The sequence below is a fragment of the Orcinus orca genome, chromosome 4 (genome assembly GCF_937001465.1).
Source record: "Orcinus orca chromosome 4, mOrcOrc1.1, whole genome shotgun sequence".
NCBI classification, from domain to species: domain Eukaryota; kingdom Metazoa; phylum Chordata; class Mammalia; order Artiodactyla; family Delphinidae; genus Orcinus; species Orcinus orca.
In genome coordinates this window covers 52,564,539-52,585,421 of record NC_064562.1, presented here as the reverse complement: position 1 = coordinate 52,585,421, position 20,883 = coordinate 52,564,539, and the positions used below count along the sequence as shown (strand labels likewise).

Sequence of the window (20,883 nt, the reverse complement as noted above, 5' to 3'; positions counted from 1 at the left end):
CTGTAATTTTCTTTTTTTGTAGTATCTTTGTCTGGTTTTGGTATCAGGGTGATGGTGGCCTCATAGAATGAGTTTGGGAGTGTTCCTTCCTCTGGCAGGCGGATTCTTAACCACTGTGTCACCATGGAAGTCCCTGAACTTTTAAATTTTTAACAAAATTTTATTGAAGAATAGTTGATTTACAATGTTGTGTTTAATTTCTACTGTACCGCAGAGTGACTCAGTTATACATATTTATATTCTTTTTCATATTCTTTTCCATCATGGTTTATCACAGGTAAATTATTTGATTTTTAACTAAACTTATTTTATACAGTTTATTTCAAGTATGGATGCCAAAAGTTTATACACATATTTTGACTTATTTTTGAGAGTGACACTTGGTTTAGAGCTACCAAATGGTTGAAAAGCACAAGGAGGGGAAAATGAACTACTTCAACTTCCTAGGGAAAATAAATAGAGATTTTGGCTAGCATAACTAAAGAGACACTAAGGAAAAATAATGGCAGCCGTCAAGAATAATTGTTCCTTGCCTCCTCCACTCCTCCTACCTGTTTCTTATTGCTTGCTTTTAGAAATGCTTGAATAGAATATATTTACGGGGAAGAAATGAAGAACAAGGCATTCCTCTTGAATACTTAGAGAAGCTTCACTATAAGCATGAAAGCTGGCTCCTGCATAGAACAGTAAAGTAAGACTTCCTTATTCTTATTTACTATTCATTTTAAATTCCTTTATCAAATTTTAATCCAAATCATGTATAATTTTTCATTTTCAGCCATTTTTATTTATTAGTATTGTAGGATCTCCCAGAATTAAGTATGGATTTTGATTCTTTTTACTGCAATGAGATCCTATTTTCTTAAAGTTTTTAATAGCTAATCTCCCCCAGCAGTATTTACAACATAATATATGGAATTTCACATTAAGGGATAAAGTAGGAAATATATCTGTATACATTATTTAGGTACAAGCATACCTTGTTGTATAGCACTTCACTTTATTGTGCTTCACATATGCTGCATTTCTTACAAATGGAAGGTCTGTGGCAACCCTATGTCAAGCAAGTCTGTTGGCACCATTTTTCCAACAGCATTTCCTAATGTTGTGTCTCTACATCACATTTTATAAATTCTTGCAATATTTTAAACCCTTCACCAGCAAAAAGATTATGTGACTCTCTAAAGGCTCAGATGATGGTTAGCATTTTTTAGCAATAAAGTATTTTTAAATTAAGGTATGTACATTTTTTTTAGACATAATGCTATTGCACACTTAATAGACTGCAGTATAGAGTAAATGTAACTTCTGTATGCACGGGGAAACCAAAAAATTTGTGTGACTTGCTTGTTGCGATATTTGCTTTGTTGTGATACTCACTTTATTGCAGTGGTCTGGAACCAAACCTGCAGTATCTCTGAGATATACCTATACTCTTTCAGAGAGAATTTTAAGATATTTCAAGTTTGTTTCTTAGATCACTGTACTCTGTCATTAGTCAGATCTTGGTTCAGACGCATCTCACTTATTAGTATACAACCTTAGACAATCTCTGAGCCTTAGAGTGACCTCCCTGGGCTTTAGTTTTCTCATCTATAAAGTGCAAACATTCCTGGATTTCCTTGGTGGTGCAGTGGTTAAGAATCCACCTGCCAATGCAGGGGACACAGGTTTGAGCCCTGATCCGGGAAGATCCCACATGCCGTGGAGCAACTAAGCCCATGCGCCACAATTACTGAAGCCCTCGCACCTAGAGCCTGTGCTCCGCAACAAGAGAAGCCACCGCAATGAGAAGCCCACGCTCCGCAATGAAGAGTAGCCCCTGCTCTCCACAAGTAGAGAAAGCCCTTGTGCAGCAACGAAGACCCAATGCAGCCATAAATAAATAAATAAATAAATGTATTTTTTAAAAAAGACAGCAAAATTCTAAGAAAAAGCAAACATTCCTACTTTATGGTATGATTTTGGTTTTTGAAGAGAATTACATTTCACAATGCCTAACTTTATATATTTTATACCTGAGATTTTTAGACATGTATAGTAAATCTAGGTGAGAAAGAAGGGACTGCCAGATGAAGTACTTGGCAGGATAATTTTAATATAAAATGATTGATAACATTTTGTTTTCCAGTGAAGACGTAAGAATAATTTTTTAGTATGTCTCTTTTATTTGTTGCTTTTTCTAATTATTTTGTTCATCTCTCTCTTTTCAAACAGAACCAACTTTGATTATCTACAAGAAGTGCCTATCTTAACACTGGATGTTAATGAAGACTTTAAAGACAAACATGACAGTCTGGTTGAAAAGGTAGATTTATACAAAGACTATAAATAATATTTGTTTTGTCTAAAGAAGTGTTCTAACTTTGTGAGAAAACAATTTTCTAAGGAAAGATTACATAAAGTTATATTAAGAGACAGTTAAGAGCTTTAGAGGGATTTAGACTGTTTAGATTCTCATCTTAACTTCAACTTCTAGCTTTGTAGCCTTAGCTAAAATGAGGACCTTCTTTATCCTTTAGTTTCTTTATCTGTATTATAGGGGTAACCATGTTAACAAAAGTTCTTGCTCACTCCTCTGCTTTGTTCCCTTTTCTTCCCCTCTTCCCTATACCACCAATCTTTAGATAATAATAAACTATTTGTGAAATGAATCTTTTTCAACTAAATTCAGTATGGAAGATGTTTGAAGCTGTAGGATATGGATCTCATCCATTTTTCTACTAACTAGAGTCTTGAGATTAAAGATTTTTAGTTTTGAGTTCTATTTGGGACCTTGTCAGTGATAACTTGGCACTGCCTAATCATTGAGTCATTGTCCTAATCAGAGTTGATCTATCCTCCATCTATTTGGAAGTTGACTATATTCTATAAAGTGAGTGGTGCTCATATTCATAAAGGGACTGGCAGAGAACCTATTGATGAACACTTGAGAGAGAATAGTAATGGGATTTGTATAACAAATATCCTTATATCCATGTTAATTAACTTAGTGATCTAAGAGCTAAAGAAGAAGCCACATTTTTTTGTTGTTTGTTTAGTTTTGAGAGAAATCTTATTTTTCTTTTTTCCTGTCACAAAATGTCTGCTGTTTACTATAATAGGTATTTAACATTTATAAGGGATGTATCTCAAGAATTTTGAAAATCTCACCATTTATAGATAACTACTGTAGCATATAGTTGTTTTTCCCATGATATAAAGAAAAACGTACCTGGAAAATTCAAGTGACCTCTTCATACTAATTTAATGATGTTAAAAAACCTAGTACAGAATTCATTTGTGATACTGTTAAAACAAAATAAATAAAATTAAGTCAGCCAGCCATCATTTTAACTAGATGAATCTGTAAAACCACTTTTTAATTTTATCTAACACTTCTGTATTTTGATTAATAATCACCATTTCATATTATTATTTATTTTTGGTTTAATTAGTTTTACTAGAAGTTTGCTTTCTTTTTCAGGTATTTTTGCAAGGTGGTAATCTTTGTCTATTCAGAATTACTCTGCAGCCTAGAATACGTAGAGAGCAGTATCTTGAATTGTGACGTTGGCCAGTTGGCTAAGTTCATTCACTACTTATATGACCTTTCCTCACATACTAATATTACAGTGTGTATATATGATTCAGATTTGTGCTTCAGAAAAATTATAAATTTGTTACATAGGTTACATACATAATCAGGACCTTTAGACTTATTAAACCGTTGCAATTATTAATGTTATCAGTACTAAAGCTGCACATGTCAGTAGTCTATGGTATTATAAAGAGATAACAAAATTAGTGTTATGGCTATTATAGAACTGTATCAATCTTAGATGTAAATTTAATGACTCCTGTGATGACATTTTAGGTCATTCATCTTCTAATACTGAAGTATTGGTTAATATTTCTTTTGAAACTAAATGATATGGCTTTGTGATAGAGTTACTTATACAGTTGAGGTCTTCAACTGTGTAGATACTTTTAATTGAAAATGAATATTAGATATCTCAAATTAGCCAAGGAATTATATTAATATTTTTTTCCTCCCCTCAGGTAAAAGAATTTTTGAGCACTTTGTGATCTTGCTGAAGACTGCAGGCAGCCAAATGATTACACATACTTCAGCTTTGTGTATCTTCATAGGTCCATATTCATACAAGTCTCTCTTCTAAACCCAAGTTTTTAACTATTTTTGTTCCAAGAAAAAATTTTTTTTAATGAATCCTATATAAAAGTTTATAGCTAGTTTTTCTTTTTTCCTTTTTTTTTTTTCTTCTTTTCTTTTTTGGGGCTTTTAAAAAAGAAAGACATTTAAGTATCCCTTACAACAAGAAGTCTGGGGGTAGATGGTTCCAGAATCATTATAGTGGCTAAGCTGCATCATAAAGGACCCAGCCCCCTTCTGTCTTTCTCCTCTATTATCCTCCTCAGCCGGTTGACTTTTTTTTTTTTTTCTGGTGCTTCTCATCTCACTGACCAATTTCTTAACTACAGACTTTAATGTTACATAGTAAATGGTAATGTGTCCTGTGTAAATTAGTGTACCTTTTAAAAATTGAAAAGTGGAATTTAAGGAATCCCCAGAAAAAGTATGATGAGGTTTTATTTTAAATACTTTTGATCAGGTGCCTTCCCTTCTGCCTTAATTTATGTGGAAGATAAGACCAGGTTTAGTATTTAATTACTTCACTGATTTATTAATGTGTCTATAATACATTTGTAGAGAAGCAGGTTAGACTTTGTTCCCGGTTTGTAATGGCATAACTTATAAATCATTTAATCTTTTTCCTGCCTTTGTTTCTACATCTGTGGTATGAGTGAGTCTTCATCTTTTGCATGGGATTTTGTAGGATTAAAGAGAAAATGTTTCTATACTTAAAAGATAACTGAAGATTATTACATGAATAGAAAGGTTGAATTTATTTGGAATAGCTACCTGCTTTTTCCCTTCTCAGACCATTCTTTTAGAATGGAGTATTACTACTATAGTTAAAAGATTGGCTTAATCTATGATTGTCTTTAAGTCATTTGAGGTGGAATTATAGTTTTCCTTAATTTCTTCCCATTTTTATAGGTAAAATGTTAGTGGGACATAGTGAGGGATACATTTTTCCATTTTATTTTTTATTGATGCTATACTGGGAATGAGTAGTCTTTCTTTATACTTGGTGAGCTGTCAAAAGGGAAACTGAAGACAAGGTAGATTTTCTTCTTAGCAGTTAAGTCTGTTTAGTTAGTCCCAGCTCTTATTTCCTGCCTCCTACTTCCCCTACTGTCTCGATTAATTAGGCAGCCTACTATTTAAAGTTTTATTTAAAAGTAAATAAAAGTCACACATTTCTACTTTGAGAACATCATCATCACTTTTCACTTCATAGTTTGCTTTGCTTCTCTGTTGGAGTATACCTGAAGTATTTTTCCCCCTCCTTTAAGAGAAATTACTGATAAAAATGATCTTGCTTTATGTTATATATCTTGAAAGCATTATCATTTTTTGTTGATTATATGTTAGTAAATACATATATTAATAAAGAAGGCAAGGGGTAAAATAGTTGTAATTTAAAAAATCTGCATGGGTTCATTTTAGGTCTGTATGTATAGATTTAGGTCTGTACGTATAGATTTCTTTCAACTTTGTGTAGTTAAGGTGTGCAGTGTGCAGTGTGTTTTCTTTGTATTTAACCTTTCTACTTGACATTTTAGAAAAATTCTGTGGCTTTTAATGAGAGGAAGAGTTACTTTTACTTTGAAACTATCATTTTCCTTTTTAAAATATCATTTCTTATTTTTGGTTTCTTAATATTCAAAGATGATAATTTAGTGAGTTAAACAGTTTAGATGCACTGATCTTTGAAAAAGAGACTGTTTCAAATCTGTAATTACCATAAATATTTAAATTGTCTCATGATATTGTATAGATTGTTTTTGTTTGATGTAAATGAATTTGTTACTAAATTAAATATTTGCTTAATAAATAAGTAAAAATATCATGAACTCTAATGGAGCTACACTCATTGAAATGATTGCATCTCTTTTAGAATTAAAATTTATTCTACTTTTGGAGAAAATTATGAATATATAGAGATTGACAGTGGCTTATATAAATTAACATTGAGTCTATTTTAAGTGGAGACATATTTCAGAGATTTTCCATAACCTTTAAAAATGTTTAGCTTAATGACTTTTTAAATCTGTAAAATTGAAAAGAAGCTTAAAAAATTATTATTTGTTATGACTTAAAATAAAAGCTGTACCACTGGGTGAGCACAAGGGTATTGAGCCTAGTGGTCTGCATTATCTCTTGAATCCTGTCTCCCCTATCAGATCATCTTTCTTCAAAGTATATGTACTACTTTTTATAGTTTACTCTTCTAAGAAGGTGATTAATTGTACAAGATTTATCCCTTCATTCAGAGTTTTCTCATCTTTTATGCCTGAAACTTAGGGCAGTGTTTACCAAGCCCCTAGGAATCAGGTCTGTTGTATTTTAAAAGACAAGAAGTCCCAAAGTGTTTTTTACAGAGGTATAAATCTCATTACCTACAGAAAAATGCTAGATAAGTTGCTTAAAGTATTTACAAATCCTGGTAGATAATAGCCTTCCTCATTTGAAAAATCTTACCTCTTTCCTTTATTTATTTATTGTATTTTATTTTATTTATTTATTTTTTGGCTGCGTTGGTCTTCCTTGCTGCGTGCAGGCTTTCTCTAGTTGCGGCGAGTGGGGGCTACTCTTCGTTGCGGTGCGCGGGCTTCTCATTGTGGTGGCTTCTCTTGTTGCGGAGCACGAGCTCTAGGTCCACGGGCTTCAGTAGTTGTGGCTCGCGGGCTCTAGAGTGCAGGCTGAGTAGTTGCGGTACACGGGCTTAGTTGCTCCGTGGCGTGTGGGATCTTCCCGGACCAGGGCTTGAACCCGTGTCCCCTGCACTGGCAGGCGGATTCTCAACCACTGCGCCACCAGGGAAGCTCCTACCTCTTTCCTTTGAAAAAAATTCTTTTGGGGGGGGAAATAATTTTAGATTCACATAAGTTGCAAAATTATTAGAGTTCCTGTGTACACCCATGGTAACATTTTACTTAACAATAGTGTATTATCATGACTAGGCAATTGACTTGGTATACTACTGTTAACTAAACTACAGAACTTATTTTTAATAGTTTTTATTTTCATTTTTTAGAACAGTTTTAGGTTCACAGGAGAATTGAGTGGAAGTACAGAGTTCCCATATACTCTCTGCCCCCATACTTGCACAGCCTCCTCCAATATCAGCATCCCCTAACAGAGTGCTATGTCTGTTATAATCAATGAACCCACATTGACACATCATTACCACTCAAAGTCCATAGTTTGCATTAGGGTTTATGCAGTCTTGTATCTTCTGTGGGTTTTGACAAATGAATAATGACATGTAACCACCATTGTGGTATCATACAAAATAGCTTCCCTGCCCTGAAAATCCTCTGTGTCTGTTCATCCCTCTCCCCTAAACTCTGGCAATCACTCATCTTTTTATTGTCTCCATAGTTTTGCCTTTTTTCAGAATGTCGTAGAGTTGGAATCATTCAGTAGGGAGCCTTTTCAGTGGCTTCTTTCACTTAGTAAGTTGCAGTTAATTTCCTCCATGTTTTCTCATGGCTTGATAGTTCATTACTTTTTAGCACTGAAAAATATTCTGTTGTCTGGATGTACCATAGTTTATCCTCTCACCTACTGAGGGACATCTTGGTTGCTTCCAGGTTTTGGCAGTTATGAATAAAACTACTTTAAACATCGGTGTACAAGTTTTTATGAGGACATAAGTTTTCAGTTCATTTGAGTAAATTCCAGGGAGTGCCATTGCTGGATCATATGGTAAGAGTTTGTTTAGGTTTGTGAGAAATTGCCAAACTGTCTACCAAAATGGTTGTATCATTTTGCCTTTCCACCAGCAATGACTGAGAGTTCTTATTGCTCTACATCCTTGCCAGCATTTGTTGTCAGTGGTTTGGATTTTGGCCATTCTAATAGGTATGTTGTATCTTATTTTAATTTGCAATTCCCTAATGACATGATGTTAACCATCTTTCCATCTGTGTATCTTCTTTGGTGAGGTGTCCGTTAAAGTCTTTTGTCTTTTTTTAATTGGGTTCATTTTCTTAATACTAAGGCTTAAGAGTTCTTTGTATGTTTTAGGTAATAGTCCTTTATCAAATATGTCTTTTGCAAATATTTCTCCTATCTATGGTTTATCTTATTTTCTTGACATTGTCTTTTGCGAGAAGTTTTTAATTTTAATGAAGTCCAGCTTATCTATGATTTCTTTCATGGATCATACCTTTTGTTTTGTTTTGTTTTTTGATTTAATTAATTAATTTATTTTTGGCTGCGTTAGGTCTTTGTTGCTGCGTGCAGGCTTTCTCTAGTTGCAGCGAGTAGGGGCTACTCTTCGTTGCCGTGTGCGGGCTTCTTGTTGCGGTGGCTTCTCTTATTCCTAAGCACGGGTTCTAGGTGTGTGGGCTTCAATAGTTGTGGCATGTGGGCTCAGTAGTTGTGGCTTGCGGGCTCTAGAGCGCAGACTCAGTAGTTGTGGCACATGGGCTTAGTTACTCCGCAGCATGTGGGATCTTCCCGGACCAGGGCTCGAACCCATGTCCCCTGCATTGGCAGACAGATTCTTAACCACTGCACCACCTGGGAAGCCCCATACCTTGTGTTGTATCTGAAACGTCATCGCTGTATCCAAGGTCATCTAGGTTTTCTCCTATGTTATCCTCTAGGAATTTTATAATTAATACATTTTATTTTTAGATCTATGATCCATTTTGAGTTAATTTTTATGAAGGGTGTACGATCTTGCATCTAGATTCATTTTTTTTGCATGTGGAGGTCCAGTTGTCAGCGCCATTTGCTGAAAGACTAGCTTTAATTGAATTGCCTTCGCTCCTTTGTTAAAGATCAGTTGACTATAATTATGTGGCTTTATTTCTAGGCTCTCTATTCTGTTTTATTTTTTATTTTATTTTTGGCTGTGACACGCGTCATGCGGGATCTTAGTTCCCCCACCAGGGATCAAATCTGTGCCCCCTGCAGTGGAAGCGTGGAGTCTTAACCACTGGACTGACAGTGAAGTCCCTACTGTAGCTTCATATTAAGTCTTGAAGTTGGGTAATTTTGCATTTCCTAGAGGTATGAGCTACTTAGGTTTAGTAACACTTTGGGTGCTTTTTGAGGTTATCCTAATAAGCTTTTTCTCCTTTTAAGAATTTATTTGTATAATGAAATCGTTTTTCCTCATCTTCAGTTAGAGAGTGGAATATTGCAAAATGAAGGCAGGTTTGATATAATTCATTTTTTTCCTTATTCTGTGTAGTGCCTTGGAATGTTGTTATTAATTATAAAATTTATTAGCACTGAGATTAGTAATGCCAAAAATGTTTAAATACAGTCTTCCCCCATAAGAGCTGTTCAGTAATAACTTTCTACCATAACATCTTTTAAATGATTATATCATTGTTGAGACAATCACCTTTTTTTTTTCTCCTTGGGTATAAAGACTCTTCCTTCGCTAAAATATACTAAACAAGTATGCAATAAAGAACAATATTTAAACATTTCCAGCTCAGACAAAAACATACTAATTTACTTGATACTACACAGAGATTATCATTTTGAACACACTTGAACTGTACATCAGGTAATTTTGCTTTGCCATAAGTATGTGAAATGAGAGGAATGAAAAAGTTATATCTTTTAGGACTCTCGTCTGTTATATGTAGATGCCATTTCCATGTGTTTTGAAGTTTCCTAAAGGTGTTTTTTTGTGTTATAACTTAATTTTAAGTGGAGTTTGAATGCCAGATAACCATTAGTCCCCAAAAGGGTGGAAGATTGGTGGGGGAAAATGGTACAGAAAGCAGAACTCACCTTCCAAAGAATGATTTCTTTATTCCTCTCCTCCACCAACCATCACTGATTATCAAATTTTCTTTCTTGGCAAGTACAGTAAACCTTGTTTACAATATATTTTATGCACAGTCTATATTGTGTATTTCTTGTAAACTTGTTATTATTCAATCGATACATTTTTGGTATCTTAGGATATAATATAATGTGCCCCATTAGAATTAATGGAAGATATTTCACTTAAAGCTTTTTACTTAGTGACAGCTTTTTTTTCAGTAGTAAAAGACATAAAGTGAGGGACAGGTATGTAATTTGAATTTGATTCTGTTTTACATACTCCCTTTCCCCCACCTTTTAAAAAATTACTGTGTCTGCAGCTCTGTAATTGTATGTTTAATGAGGTATAAATTCTTAATGTGATATTGATGTTCTCAGAATATTTTGTATGAATGAAGATTTGGGTTTGGTTCAAAGATTTCACAAAAAATTAACACCAAGTTCTGTTTTGGCAGATTTTGAATCGATAAATATCAAAGTGTTTCTTTTAAGAATTAAGACCATCCTCAAAGAAGATTATTATCAATATGGCTACTCTTTGAATTCATTTAATTTTAGTTCTGTGCCTAGAATAAAATAAGTACTACAGAGATCAATGTCCATTGTACTAGAATATAAAAGGTGACAATTAGAAGTCAAACTAGGTAACAGTACTTTAGTTTTTGGTTTATGTTTTTATGATTACCTTAAAAATATTTTAGGTATAAAATAACAAGTACCATAAATAGAATAAAAGAATCATTAAATATCAGATATTAAAATCCTTTCTTAACCATTGTAACTTAGACTCTGTGGTAGACAAAATTTATTACCATTTTACAGATGTGAGAGGCTGAGGGATTTCTCAAGATCCCACAAAGACTAAAGCTGAAACAAAACCCAGATATTTTGACTCTCTAGAGTGGGGTTTCATTTTATTTTAGTGAGTAGCGACTCTAGTTTTACTTCTGCTCTTTATATCTAGGGTCATTTTTCTTTCCGTCCCTAACTCTGTCTAGTATTTCATGCCCATTTAAAATAGCAATTTGAAAATAAAAATCCGATAACAAAAGTAGTTTAAGTCCATGATTATTTTATAGTGAAATCAGTAATTGTAGCCCTTTGCCACATGAGGTCATTATATACTTGGTTCTTTCCTCTGCTCTGCCTCTAATCCAAGCATCATAATCTTGATGATGAGTGGTTGGGAAAAGATAGGAGCTGATGAGAGGTCTTTTGCATTGCCAGAGCAAAAGCATTAATTGATTAATAAAAACTTTATTGAGTGAGATTTTATGTGTACAGATGTTGGGGAGGGAAGAAAATGAGCTGTCAGAATAAATACAGGCAATCAAAAAGGCAATACTTTTAGAATTATTTTACTATAAGAAAGTCTGGTACCCAACTCCCAGGGGCTTCTCTAAGTATTAGATTGAATAATACCAATTGTTTTTTTATGGGATAGTGATTGGTTAGATAATTATGCCTAACAGGTTGCCAGGAAACTTAATTTTCTAATGTTCACTCATTAGACTGTTTGTTAAGGGTTATCTTGCAAGACTGTTTCCCATTTACTTAGCAATTATGTATACAAAGAAACTTAACAGTTATTTTTACTGTTCTGTGGAACTGCATGGAGCTCAGACAGATGCTTATTTTTCCAAGAAGGAAGTTTTACTTAACAAAACCATGATCTAGAAAGTGATTCAGTAACAGTTAGGTGAAACCTGATTTTCGATTGACCCATCTTCTGAAACATATCACCTTTTAATGTTACTTGGCATCACTTCAAAATGGTGGTGGTATTTTGGTGATATTGAATATATTTATATGTGTGTGTATGCACTGTTTTTACCATTATCCCTTATTTAAACTAATATTCATTCAAAGATAAGGCATCTTCTAAAGCTGCCATTTTGTCCTTGCTGTTACTGTCAGCTAGAGTGGAATCATTTTATATTAGAAGAGTAAATTAGGAAATTGGCTAATGTTATAAAACAATTTATGCTTCACTTGGCTCAGCAACACTATTTTGATATGTTGTACAGAGCTTAGAATACTAGTTATCAAATTCCTGCCTTGGGGACAGAATAGACGGTATGGGCATAAGTTATTATTTTGCTGATGGTTGACATGAACTGGTTGCTAGATTAGTAACCAGTTAAGTATGATAACTAATTTTTAACAGACTGACCTTAAATAGACAATTGAATATTGTCCTTTTCAGAATAGTTACCTTGAGAGACTATACGTTTATTCCAAAGATTCTGCCATTATTCAAAACACTCTTGGATCTGAGTTTAGAATCTGAGTTATATAACTGTTTAAATGTGATTCAGGTTCTTTTTGTGTGTGTGACTGGATATAGTTGTTTTTTTTTTTTTTTAATGACCATAAATCATTTACTGGCGAGTCTAATGAACAAAATGGATAGTAAAACTTGAAAAAAGCTGCTTTTGGCCATAAAAGAAGGTAACAATAAGGCACTTAGATTTCTTGTTCAGTTTATGAAATATATGTGAAGGAAATTCATACTTTTTTTGCTAATGCAAATGTTTATGACTAACGGCAGACTCTAAACAACACATAACCTATTGGTATGGTTGCTTTGAAGGCAATCCTCAGTACAAGGTTCTGGTATAGTTAAAAAAACCCAAACAAACCCAAACATTGTGTCCTATTATGTTTACATTCGGTATATACCACAGTCAGCTGTTGTTAAGTAAGAATTTATCTTTAGTATTTTTAACATCACAGAGGCAGTAAAATGATTAAGAACACAGGTTCCCAAGACAGACTGCTGGCTTCAAATCCTGGCCCTGCCACTTATTGTCTAACGTTAGGCAAGTCATTATAATCTTGGGAAAGTAATATTTTTAAATTTCTTTGTAAGAGGGCCATAAGTAATAGTACCTACTTATAAAGTTGTGCAATTTTAATGTGTAGTATATATAAAGCACTTAGAACCATGCTCAATGCATGTTAGCCATTACTGTTAGTACTTTTATTTCCTTACATTCAATATCTTGGTTGCTGAAAGCATCTGGAAAATTGGTAAGTTTGTGCAGTTATTAAAAAAAAAGAGTGAATAAAATGGAACTATAGTAGAATAATCACTGTATTTTTTGAGTGGAAATAGCTATGGTGTGTGGAGAGAGAGATTCACCAAACTTCATTGTTGTTACCTCTGGTGAGTGGGATTGGAATGGTGGTTGAGATTCTTGGGAGAAGGTTTTCATTTAATATTAAATTTATTCATTCAGCAAATATTTATTGATCTCCTACTGCATGCCAGGGACTGATGAAAGAACATCTAAGTTGTTAGGAGTCACTCTTCCCCTTGAGGAAGTTTGAAATGATAAAGGAGATTAAATTGTGTTAAGTTCTTAGCATTTTCCTTTATTTTTATTTTCTGTGCTTTTACTTTTTGAGTGGCGCTGAATATAAACATTTTTGATATCTCCACTAATGTTTCAGAAAATTATGATTTTTCATTTCTGAATGTAAATGTTCTTTGAAATAAAGTAGCTTTATTTTCAGATTATAAAATTAATAAATATTTGTTATGGAGAACTCTCAGGAGATTTTGATGCTTGATATTTCTAACACCAAGAGAACTTCATTCTCTTGGTAAGTAGATGAGATTAATAGGCTATGTTTTTTCAACCCAGTCGAAGAATGGGCAGAAGACCTAAATAGACATTTCTCCAAAGACCTACAGATGGCCAACAGGCGCATGAAAAGATGATCAACATTGCTGATTATTAGAGAAATGCAAATCAAAACTACAATGAGGTACTACCTCCTACCGTTCAGAATGACCATCATTAAAAAGTCTACAAACAACAAATGCTGGAGAGGGTGTGGAGAAAAGAGAAGCCTCCTACACTGTTGGTGGGAAAGTAAATTGGTGCAGCCACTTGGAAAACAGTAGGGAGTTTCCTCAAAAAACTAAAAATAGAGTTGCCATATGATCCAGCAATCCCACTGCTGGGCGTATATGCAGAGAAAACCATAATTTGAAAAGATACATGTACCCCAGTGTTCATTGCAGCACTATTTACAATAGCCAGGACATGGAAGCAACCTAAGTGTCCATCAACAGAGGAATGGATAAAGAAGATGTGGCACATATATACAATGGAATATTACTCAGCCATAAAAAGAAACGAAATTGAGTTATTTTTAGTGAGGTGGATGGATCTAGAATCTGTCATGCAGAGTGCAGTAAGTCAGAAAGAGAAAAACAAATACCGTATGCTAACACATATATATGGAATCTAAAAAAAAAAAAAAAAAGGTCATGAAGAACCTAGGGGCAAGACGGGAATAAAGACACAGACCTACTAGAGAATGGACTTGAGGACACGGGGAGGGGGAAGGGTAAGCTGTGACAAAGTGAGAGAGTGGCATGGACATATATACACTACCAAATGTAAAATAGATAGCTAGTGGGAAGCAGCTGCATAGCACAGGGAGATCAGCTTGGTGCTTTGTGACCACCTAGAGGGGTGGGATAGGGAGGGTGGGAGGGAGGGAGACGCAAGAGGGAAGAGATATGGGTATATAGGTATATGTATAACTGATTCACTTTGTTATAAATCAGAAACACCATTGTAAAGCAATTATACTCCAATAAAGATGTTTAAAAAAAAAAAGATGTGGTACATATATACAATGGAATATTACTCAGCAGTAAAAAAGAATGAAGTAATGCCATTTGTAGCAACATGGATGGGCCTAGAGATTGTCATACTGAGTGAAGTAAGTCAGACGGAGAAAGACAAACATCATATGATATCGCTTTTATGTGGAATCGAAAAACATGGTACAAATGAACTTATTTACAAAAAAGAAATAGAGCCACAGATATAGAAAACCAATTTATGGTTACCAAGGGGGAAAGGGAACAGGGAAGCATCAACTGGGAGATTGGGATTGACATATACACACTACTATATATAAAATAGGTAACTAATTAGAACCTATTCTATAATGCAGGGAACTATATTCAATACTCTGTAATGACCTATAGAGGAATAGAATCTAAAAAAGTGGATTTATGTATAACTGATTCACTTTGCTGTACAGCAGAAACTATCACAACATTGTAAATCAACTATACGCCCATAAAAATTAATTTAAAAGATGTGGTACATAGATACAATGGAATACTACACAGCCATAAAAAATAAAATAATGCCATTTGTAGCAGCATGGATGGGTCTAGAGATGATTATACTTAGTGAAGTAAGTCAGAAAGAGGAAGGCAAGTATCATATGATATCACTTATATGTGGAATCTAAAATATGACGTAAGTGAACTTATCTACAAAACAAACAGACTCACAGACATAGAGAACAGACTTGTGGTTGCCAAGGGGGAAAGGGAGTTATATATATAATGGAATCATTTTGCTGTACAATAGAAATTAACACAGCATTGTAAATCAACTACAATAAAATACATTTAAAAAATAGGCTATGGTTTTTAAGCAAGATGTATAAGGATGTTTGTACCCCTTCCTAGAAGATATGTTGCAACAAAGAACTTTCAATGTCTATAAATTATCCTTAGTCTGTTTAGAAATTGCCCTTGCTCTTTCTATTTTCTTATTTAAGTAAAAGAACATTATGATTAGTGTTATGAGTCCAATATTTCTGCCCCGGGGAAGTGATAAAAACCAAAATTCTGAATTCCGTATTGAAAATGTAATAATACAGAGTTTTTAAAACTAAGATTGGATTATTAGCAAAATTTATTGACTTTTATGTTTAGTGATAGATACTTAATGGGCATAAATTGAAAGTTATAAATTAGACTTTTGATATATTAATTTTTTCCATTGATTTATAATTTGAGTTTTTTTTTTTTTACTTGATTTCTGTTGGCATTGAGAATAAACCTAAACATTTTTCTTTTCTTTTTAAAAGTACAACACTCCCATTAAAACAATTTGGACATTGCAGAAATATTGAAATAAGGTAATCCCTAGATCCTATCATTCAGAGGTACCAACCTAGCAGACTGTTGCCTTCCAGCTTTATGTACTTACATCTACAAAGAAACATTTTTCTTTTTTACCAAATTGAGTTCATGCTATAGATTCAATATTATGTCCTGCTTTTTTTTACGTTAAAGTATATTGTAAAAAAATTTCTTGCATCTAAGTTTTTGAAAATTTAGTTAAACCCATAATTTCTTGGCTCTGTAAAATTTGAAATGTTAGAAAATATGAGAAGAAAAATAATCTGTAATCCTGGCACTGAGAGTTAGCTACTTACACATTAGTATTTCCTGCTAAACTGTTTCTTTGTTCCCACCTTCAAACAAAACTTAAATATCCATGGTAACTCTTTATTTAATTTCTTTTGTTAAATGAATAATCATTTTGAAAAATGAACTTCTTTAAAGAAATTTATCTTTATATAATTAATATGATTAGTAAATTCATATTTTCACACTTTGTAGAACTTTTGCATTTGTAAAGGACCTCTAATTCGAATTTATTGTAACATTTTCTCTTTAAAATATATTTGTACATGCTTACATGTGTATGTGAAAGTTAAGTCCTTAAGTGCTGTTTTATGTTGGAATCTTTAGGGAGAGAGTACATGTGTGTGCATGTGTGTGTGTGCACGTGTGTGACAAATTTGAAGACACACTTTTTTATCTGGCTGGGCTTGGGTAAGCTTCAACTTCTGTGAGCCTCAGTTTTCTCGTTTCTCAGATTGTAATGGTAGGACCTTTCCAAATCTGTGAAAGGACCTCTTAAATTATAAAACATACAAATGTTAATAGTTATTCTTTAAGGGGCTCTAGGAAAGAAAAATAAAAGGCAAAGGCAGTCCTTGATTCCATCAAGTTATGGTCAGATTTCCTATCAGAGTAGGTGGAAATTGGGTATGGGAACCTGGCTGTAAGAAACGCAGAATATAGTTTTGCATTGAGTTTCGCATCTTTCTTATTAGCAGAAGGTACAGATTATCCTAACAGATCACATGTCTAGATCTTAGGGCAAGAGAGAATGTAATTCTTTTTGTACCATTTTAATTTTGAACAAGCCATGTTTATGGTGCCTAGCTCTTAGAAAAAATAAAAAGAACAAGAGAGAAATGGTATATCTGCCCACCACCATCTGCTATTTTTAGATTGGCTAGGAAGCCCTATTTGGCCGCCTTTGCCCATGTCATTTGGCAACTCTTGAGCCTGCATCATTTAGAGATAAAAGAAGCTTAGAAGGTGGAAAACTGAATTTCTTTGATTTTCCAGTCATCATTGATGAAAAAATATATCACCACAAGCAATTTGAAGGACGTTGGCTGTAAGTAAAACAATAAGTGTTTTCATTTAGTGAGATGGGCTTATGCGACACAAAAGACATGATGTATTTCCACCTTTCTGCCTTAATATGGGGTGAAGAATGTATGAACCTTCTGTCCTGGTTTGATTTTTATTTATTATCAAGAGAAATAATAGTTTAGAAAAAGATGTAAATACTGTGCATATATATACATATACATACAAATATATGCTTATATATTTTTATGGCCTTTTAGAATAAAATTCTTAGAAAAGAAAGGGAAACTATGAATGTCAAGGAAAGAAGCACAGAAACAACCTGGGAAATGACAGATTTTAAGATTAATGTACTAAGATGAATTTGAAAACTAAAGAAAGTAAATAGAGAAATCTAATTTTCCATTTACTTGGATAAAGGGACATAATATTATACCCATGGATCAGTTTTAAATGAGCATACATTTGGGCATTTTATAGGTAATAAAATTTAACCTGTTTTATCTGTGGTATCTATAAAGTGTTCTGAAACATTTCTATTGTTGGATATAGTAACTTACCAAAAGCTCTAGTAAAAGTCAGTTTATATATTGTAGGTTGTTTTTCTTTTGCCTATATTATTATTTTACTAGCTTCCTACACTAACTTTCCTTTAACTGTTAAACTTTAACTGTTAAATTATCATTTTCCTATAATTGAAGAATTTTATTAAATGAGTTACCAAATGTTAAGTGCTCAATAAATGTTTATTATTACAATTGTGTTGATATTTTTAATATGTGCACAAATTCTAATGAAATTATATCATTATACTTTCTAATTATAGTAGAAAGTTTATTTAAAGCCTGTCCTATTGCAAGCCATATTAATTATTTTACATAGCTGTGCATTAAAAAGATGAAATTCACTTTCTCATAGCTGTTCCAAAGTTGATATTTTCCTCCATCTCCAAAAGAGTTTGAGAAAAACTTATACTATAATCTTAGTCTTATGTCTAGTAGTAACGGAAAATAATTTTGCCTACTAGGAAAAGTTGTGGATATATTGCTCTTTTTAAATTTGTGATTATGAAGTCAGAAATGATATATTAAGGAGAATCCATTTACAATAACTTAAATTCAAAGATAAAATTTTGTTTTTCAGGTCTAACATACTTGTAAAGAAAGTTCAGGGAACATTTATAAAGTGCTTTATTGTTTGCAAAGGACATTTACATACTCTATCATTTAATCCACACAATAACCTTGTGAGATAAATAGAAGTATTCCGTTTAATAGATGAGAAAACTGAGTCTCACAGAGGTCACAATTTGAATGTGATAAGCCAGTATTTCTACAAGAGACTGGATCACTGGAAAGGATTCTGTAGAAATGGTGCTTGCACAAAAGGGAACTTGTAAGGGATCCTAGGGTGTCCTTTCAAAACTACATTTCTGTGATTTGTATAGTTTTAGGTGGGAGGCAACATGATATAGTAGGAAACACCTGGGAGGACCTAAATTTACTATATCCTGGCCTTGAGCAAGTAATTCAGCCTCTCTGAACCTCAATTCCTCATATGTAACACAGGAACATTTTTTATTAACTTGAAGTGTTTTTTTTTAAAATATATTTTTATTAGAGTATAATTGCTTTACAATGTTGTGTTAGTTTCTGCTGTACAACAAAGTGACTCAGCTATATGTATGCATATATCCCCATATCCCCTCCCTCTTGAGACTCCCTCCAACCCTCCCTATCCCACCCCTCTAGGTCTGCAGTGTTATTGAAAAGATAAAATGAGTTAATGTAGAAAAGAACTAGGCACTGAACTGCTTAATGATAGAACTATTGTTAATACATATAAATCCAAATACAGTAACCCTTCCAACATAGCACCGTAGCCACATAGCCCATTAAAGCCATACTTTTGAAGGGGAGTATAGTGTTACTAATCAGCAACTGTTTTTGGTAAATGAGGAAAATGAATGGGGAATTTATTGAAGATGTTAAAACAGAGAAGGGAATTGCATAGAATGGAACCCATGGATATATATTTGAGGTAGAAAGTAAAATCTCAATGAAAGCAATACAGATGGAAGAAAGAACACTGCAGGACAAGAAAGAGCCTGCGACCTAGCTCAGTGGAAGCAAAAAGCATGAGAATCACTTGGCTAATCCTGGGCAGACTATTTCTGGACCGACCATGTATCAGAGAAGCCTCCAGGAACCTCTGTCATTCAGGGAAATGGAAAGTTTCAGCAGTGGAGTGGAATTGCTGATGTTGGACTTGGGCTTTATAATCTGATAGACCTAGGTTAAAATTTTGGCTATGCTACTTGCTAGCTGTTTGATCTTGGACAAGTTATTTGATATCCCATGTCTCTTCTGTAAAAGGGGGATGATAAATCCTACCTCGTGGAGTTGTTTCAAAGATTAAATAAGATATATGTGTAAAGTGCTTTCTTGTTTTTTGTTTATTGCTTCCTTTGCCAACAAAAATATAAAATCTATATGGACAGGACCTTTGTTTTGTCCCTGTATCTGTTGTATACATGTAATAGTAGATCCTTAAACATTTGTTGAATGACCAAACAAACTTGTCAAAGTGTGTTTGTGTGTGTGTGTGTGTGTGTGTGTGCATGCGCATGTGTATAATACAGTAAGCCCATTTGAATGATGTGAGGAAAATACTCCCAAGCGGCAGTGGCTTTATAAGATTTTTATCATGATCTATCCTTGTCTAAATTTCTATTACATTTATTGTACAATCACTCAGGTAATATTTAATCACATACTATTTTGTGTCCTAATCAATTTTATGTTTAATTTTTTTAGTTAGATGATTAAGCTCATGGAGAGTAGAGAGTGGTATTTATCCATCATCATCCAGTCTGATGCTATGCTCCTAGATCTCCAGGTTGGAATAATATGTGTTGTGAATTATTGGGCCACATAACCAGGAATTTATACTTGATAATGGTAATTGGTCATGGTAGGATTTTGGCCGAAGATGAAAATATGTTTTCTTCTGTTGTCTTCGATGAATATTTGTCAGATGAAAGGCTGAAAAACATGATGTCACTGGACAAGAAAAGGACAGAAAGATCTGTATGAGAGTATTTATGTTCTAATCCCAGAACAGAGTGTATGTGTTGGTGGGTATTTTGAGGTTTCTTTGACAAACATTTCTCTTGCTTCTGGGCCTTTGCACATATCTTTGCCTGGAAAATTTCCCTTACTCCTTCTCCTTCATCTGCTAATTCCTACTTATCAGTTTTCTGCTCAAAGTCACTTTCTCCAAGAAGCTTCTATAGTACTGACCTAAGTCTGAACAAAGTGGCTCTCATCTGGGTTCCCATAGCACTCTATACTTTCTCTACTATAATACATATAAAATTATATTGTAATTTTCTGTTTGAGTTCCCAGCTAGACAATAACTCCATGAAGATAGGAATTGTATATGTCTTACCATTACACCGTAGTGCAATGCCTATTACTCAATAAACATTTGTTGAATAAATGAATGAAAAGTGACTAAAGGAAAGGAAAAAAATCTTCAAAATAAGAGCTGTCATTTATTGGATATCTGTTAAGTGTCTGGACCTTTATAAAAGTTAATATTTAATCCTTGCAACAATCCAGATGGAGCAATTGAGTTCAGGGAACTTAACTTGGTCAAAGTGATACTGCTGAG

At 33.6% G+C, this 20,883-nt stretch overlaps 1 protein-coding gene and 1 long non-coding RNA gene across 6 annotated transcripts in view; one reads left to right on the top strand and one right to left on the bottom strand.

Annotated features, from left to right (window-relative positions):
• LOC125964348 (uncharacterized) overlaps positions 1 to 20,883 on the bottom strand; it is a 725,473-nt gene that overhangs the window by 30,250 nt on the left and 674,340 nt on the right. The gene's annotated exons all lie outside the window — the stretch shown is intronic.
• The window catches only part of DCK (deoxycytidine kinase), a 58,045-nt gene that overhangs the window by 20,654 nt on the left and 16,508 nt on the right, over positions 1 to 20,883 (top strand). Inside the window, exons 5-8 of one of the 5 annotated variants that reach the window (XR_007477307.1) lie at positions 576 to 691; positions 2,218 to 2,308; positions 7,918 to 7,996; positions 13,579 to 19,643. Coding sequence is in view for 4 of the 5 variants with exons in the window: in XM_004283570.3 (XP_004283618.1) it covers positions 576 to 691; positions 2,218 to 2,308; positions 4,042 to 4,068 (234 nt within the window). In the remaining variant the exon portion in view is untranslated. Of the gene's footprint in view, positions 1 to 575; positions 692 to 2,217; positions 2,309 to 4,041; positions 5,991 to 6,026; positions 6,044 to 7,917; positions 7,997 to 13,578; positions 19,644 to 20,883 lie in introns of those variants that run through there. The other 4 variants (XM_033412504.2, XM_033412507.2, XM_004283570.3 and 1 more) reach the window with 4 other exon arrangements.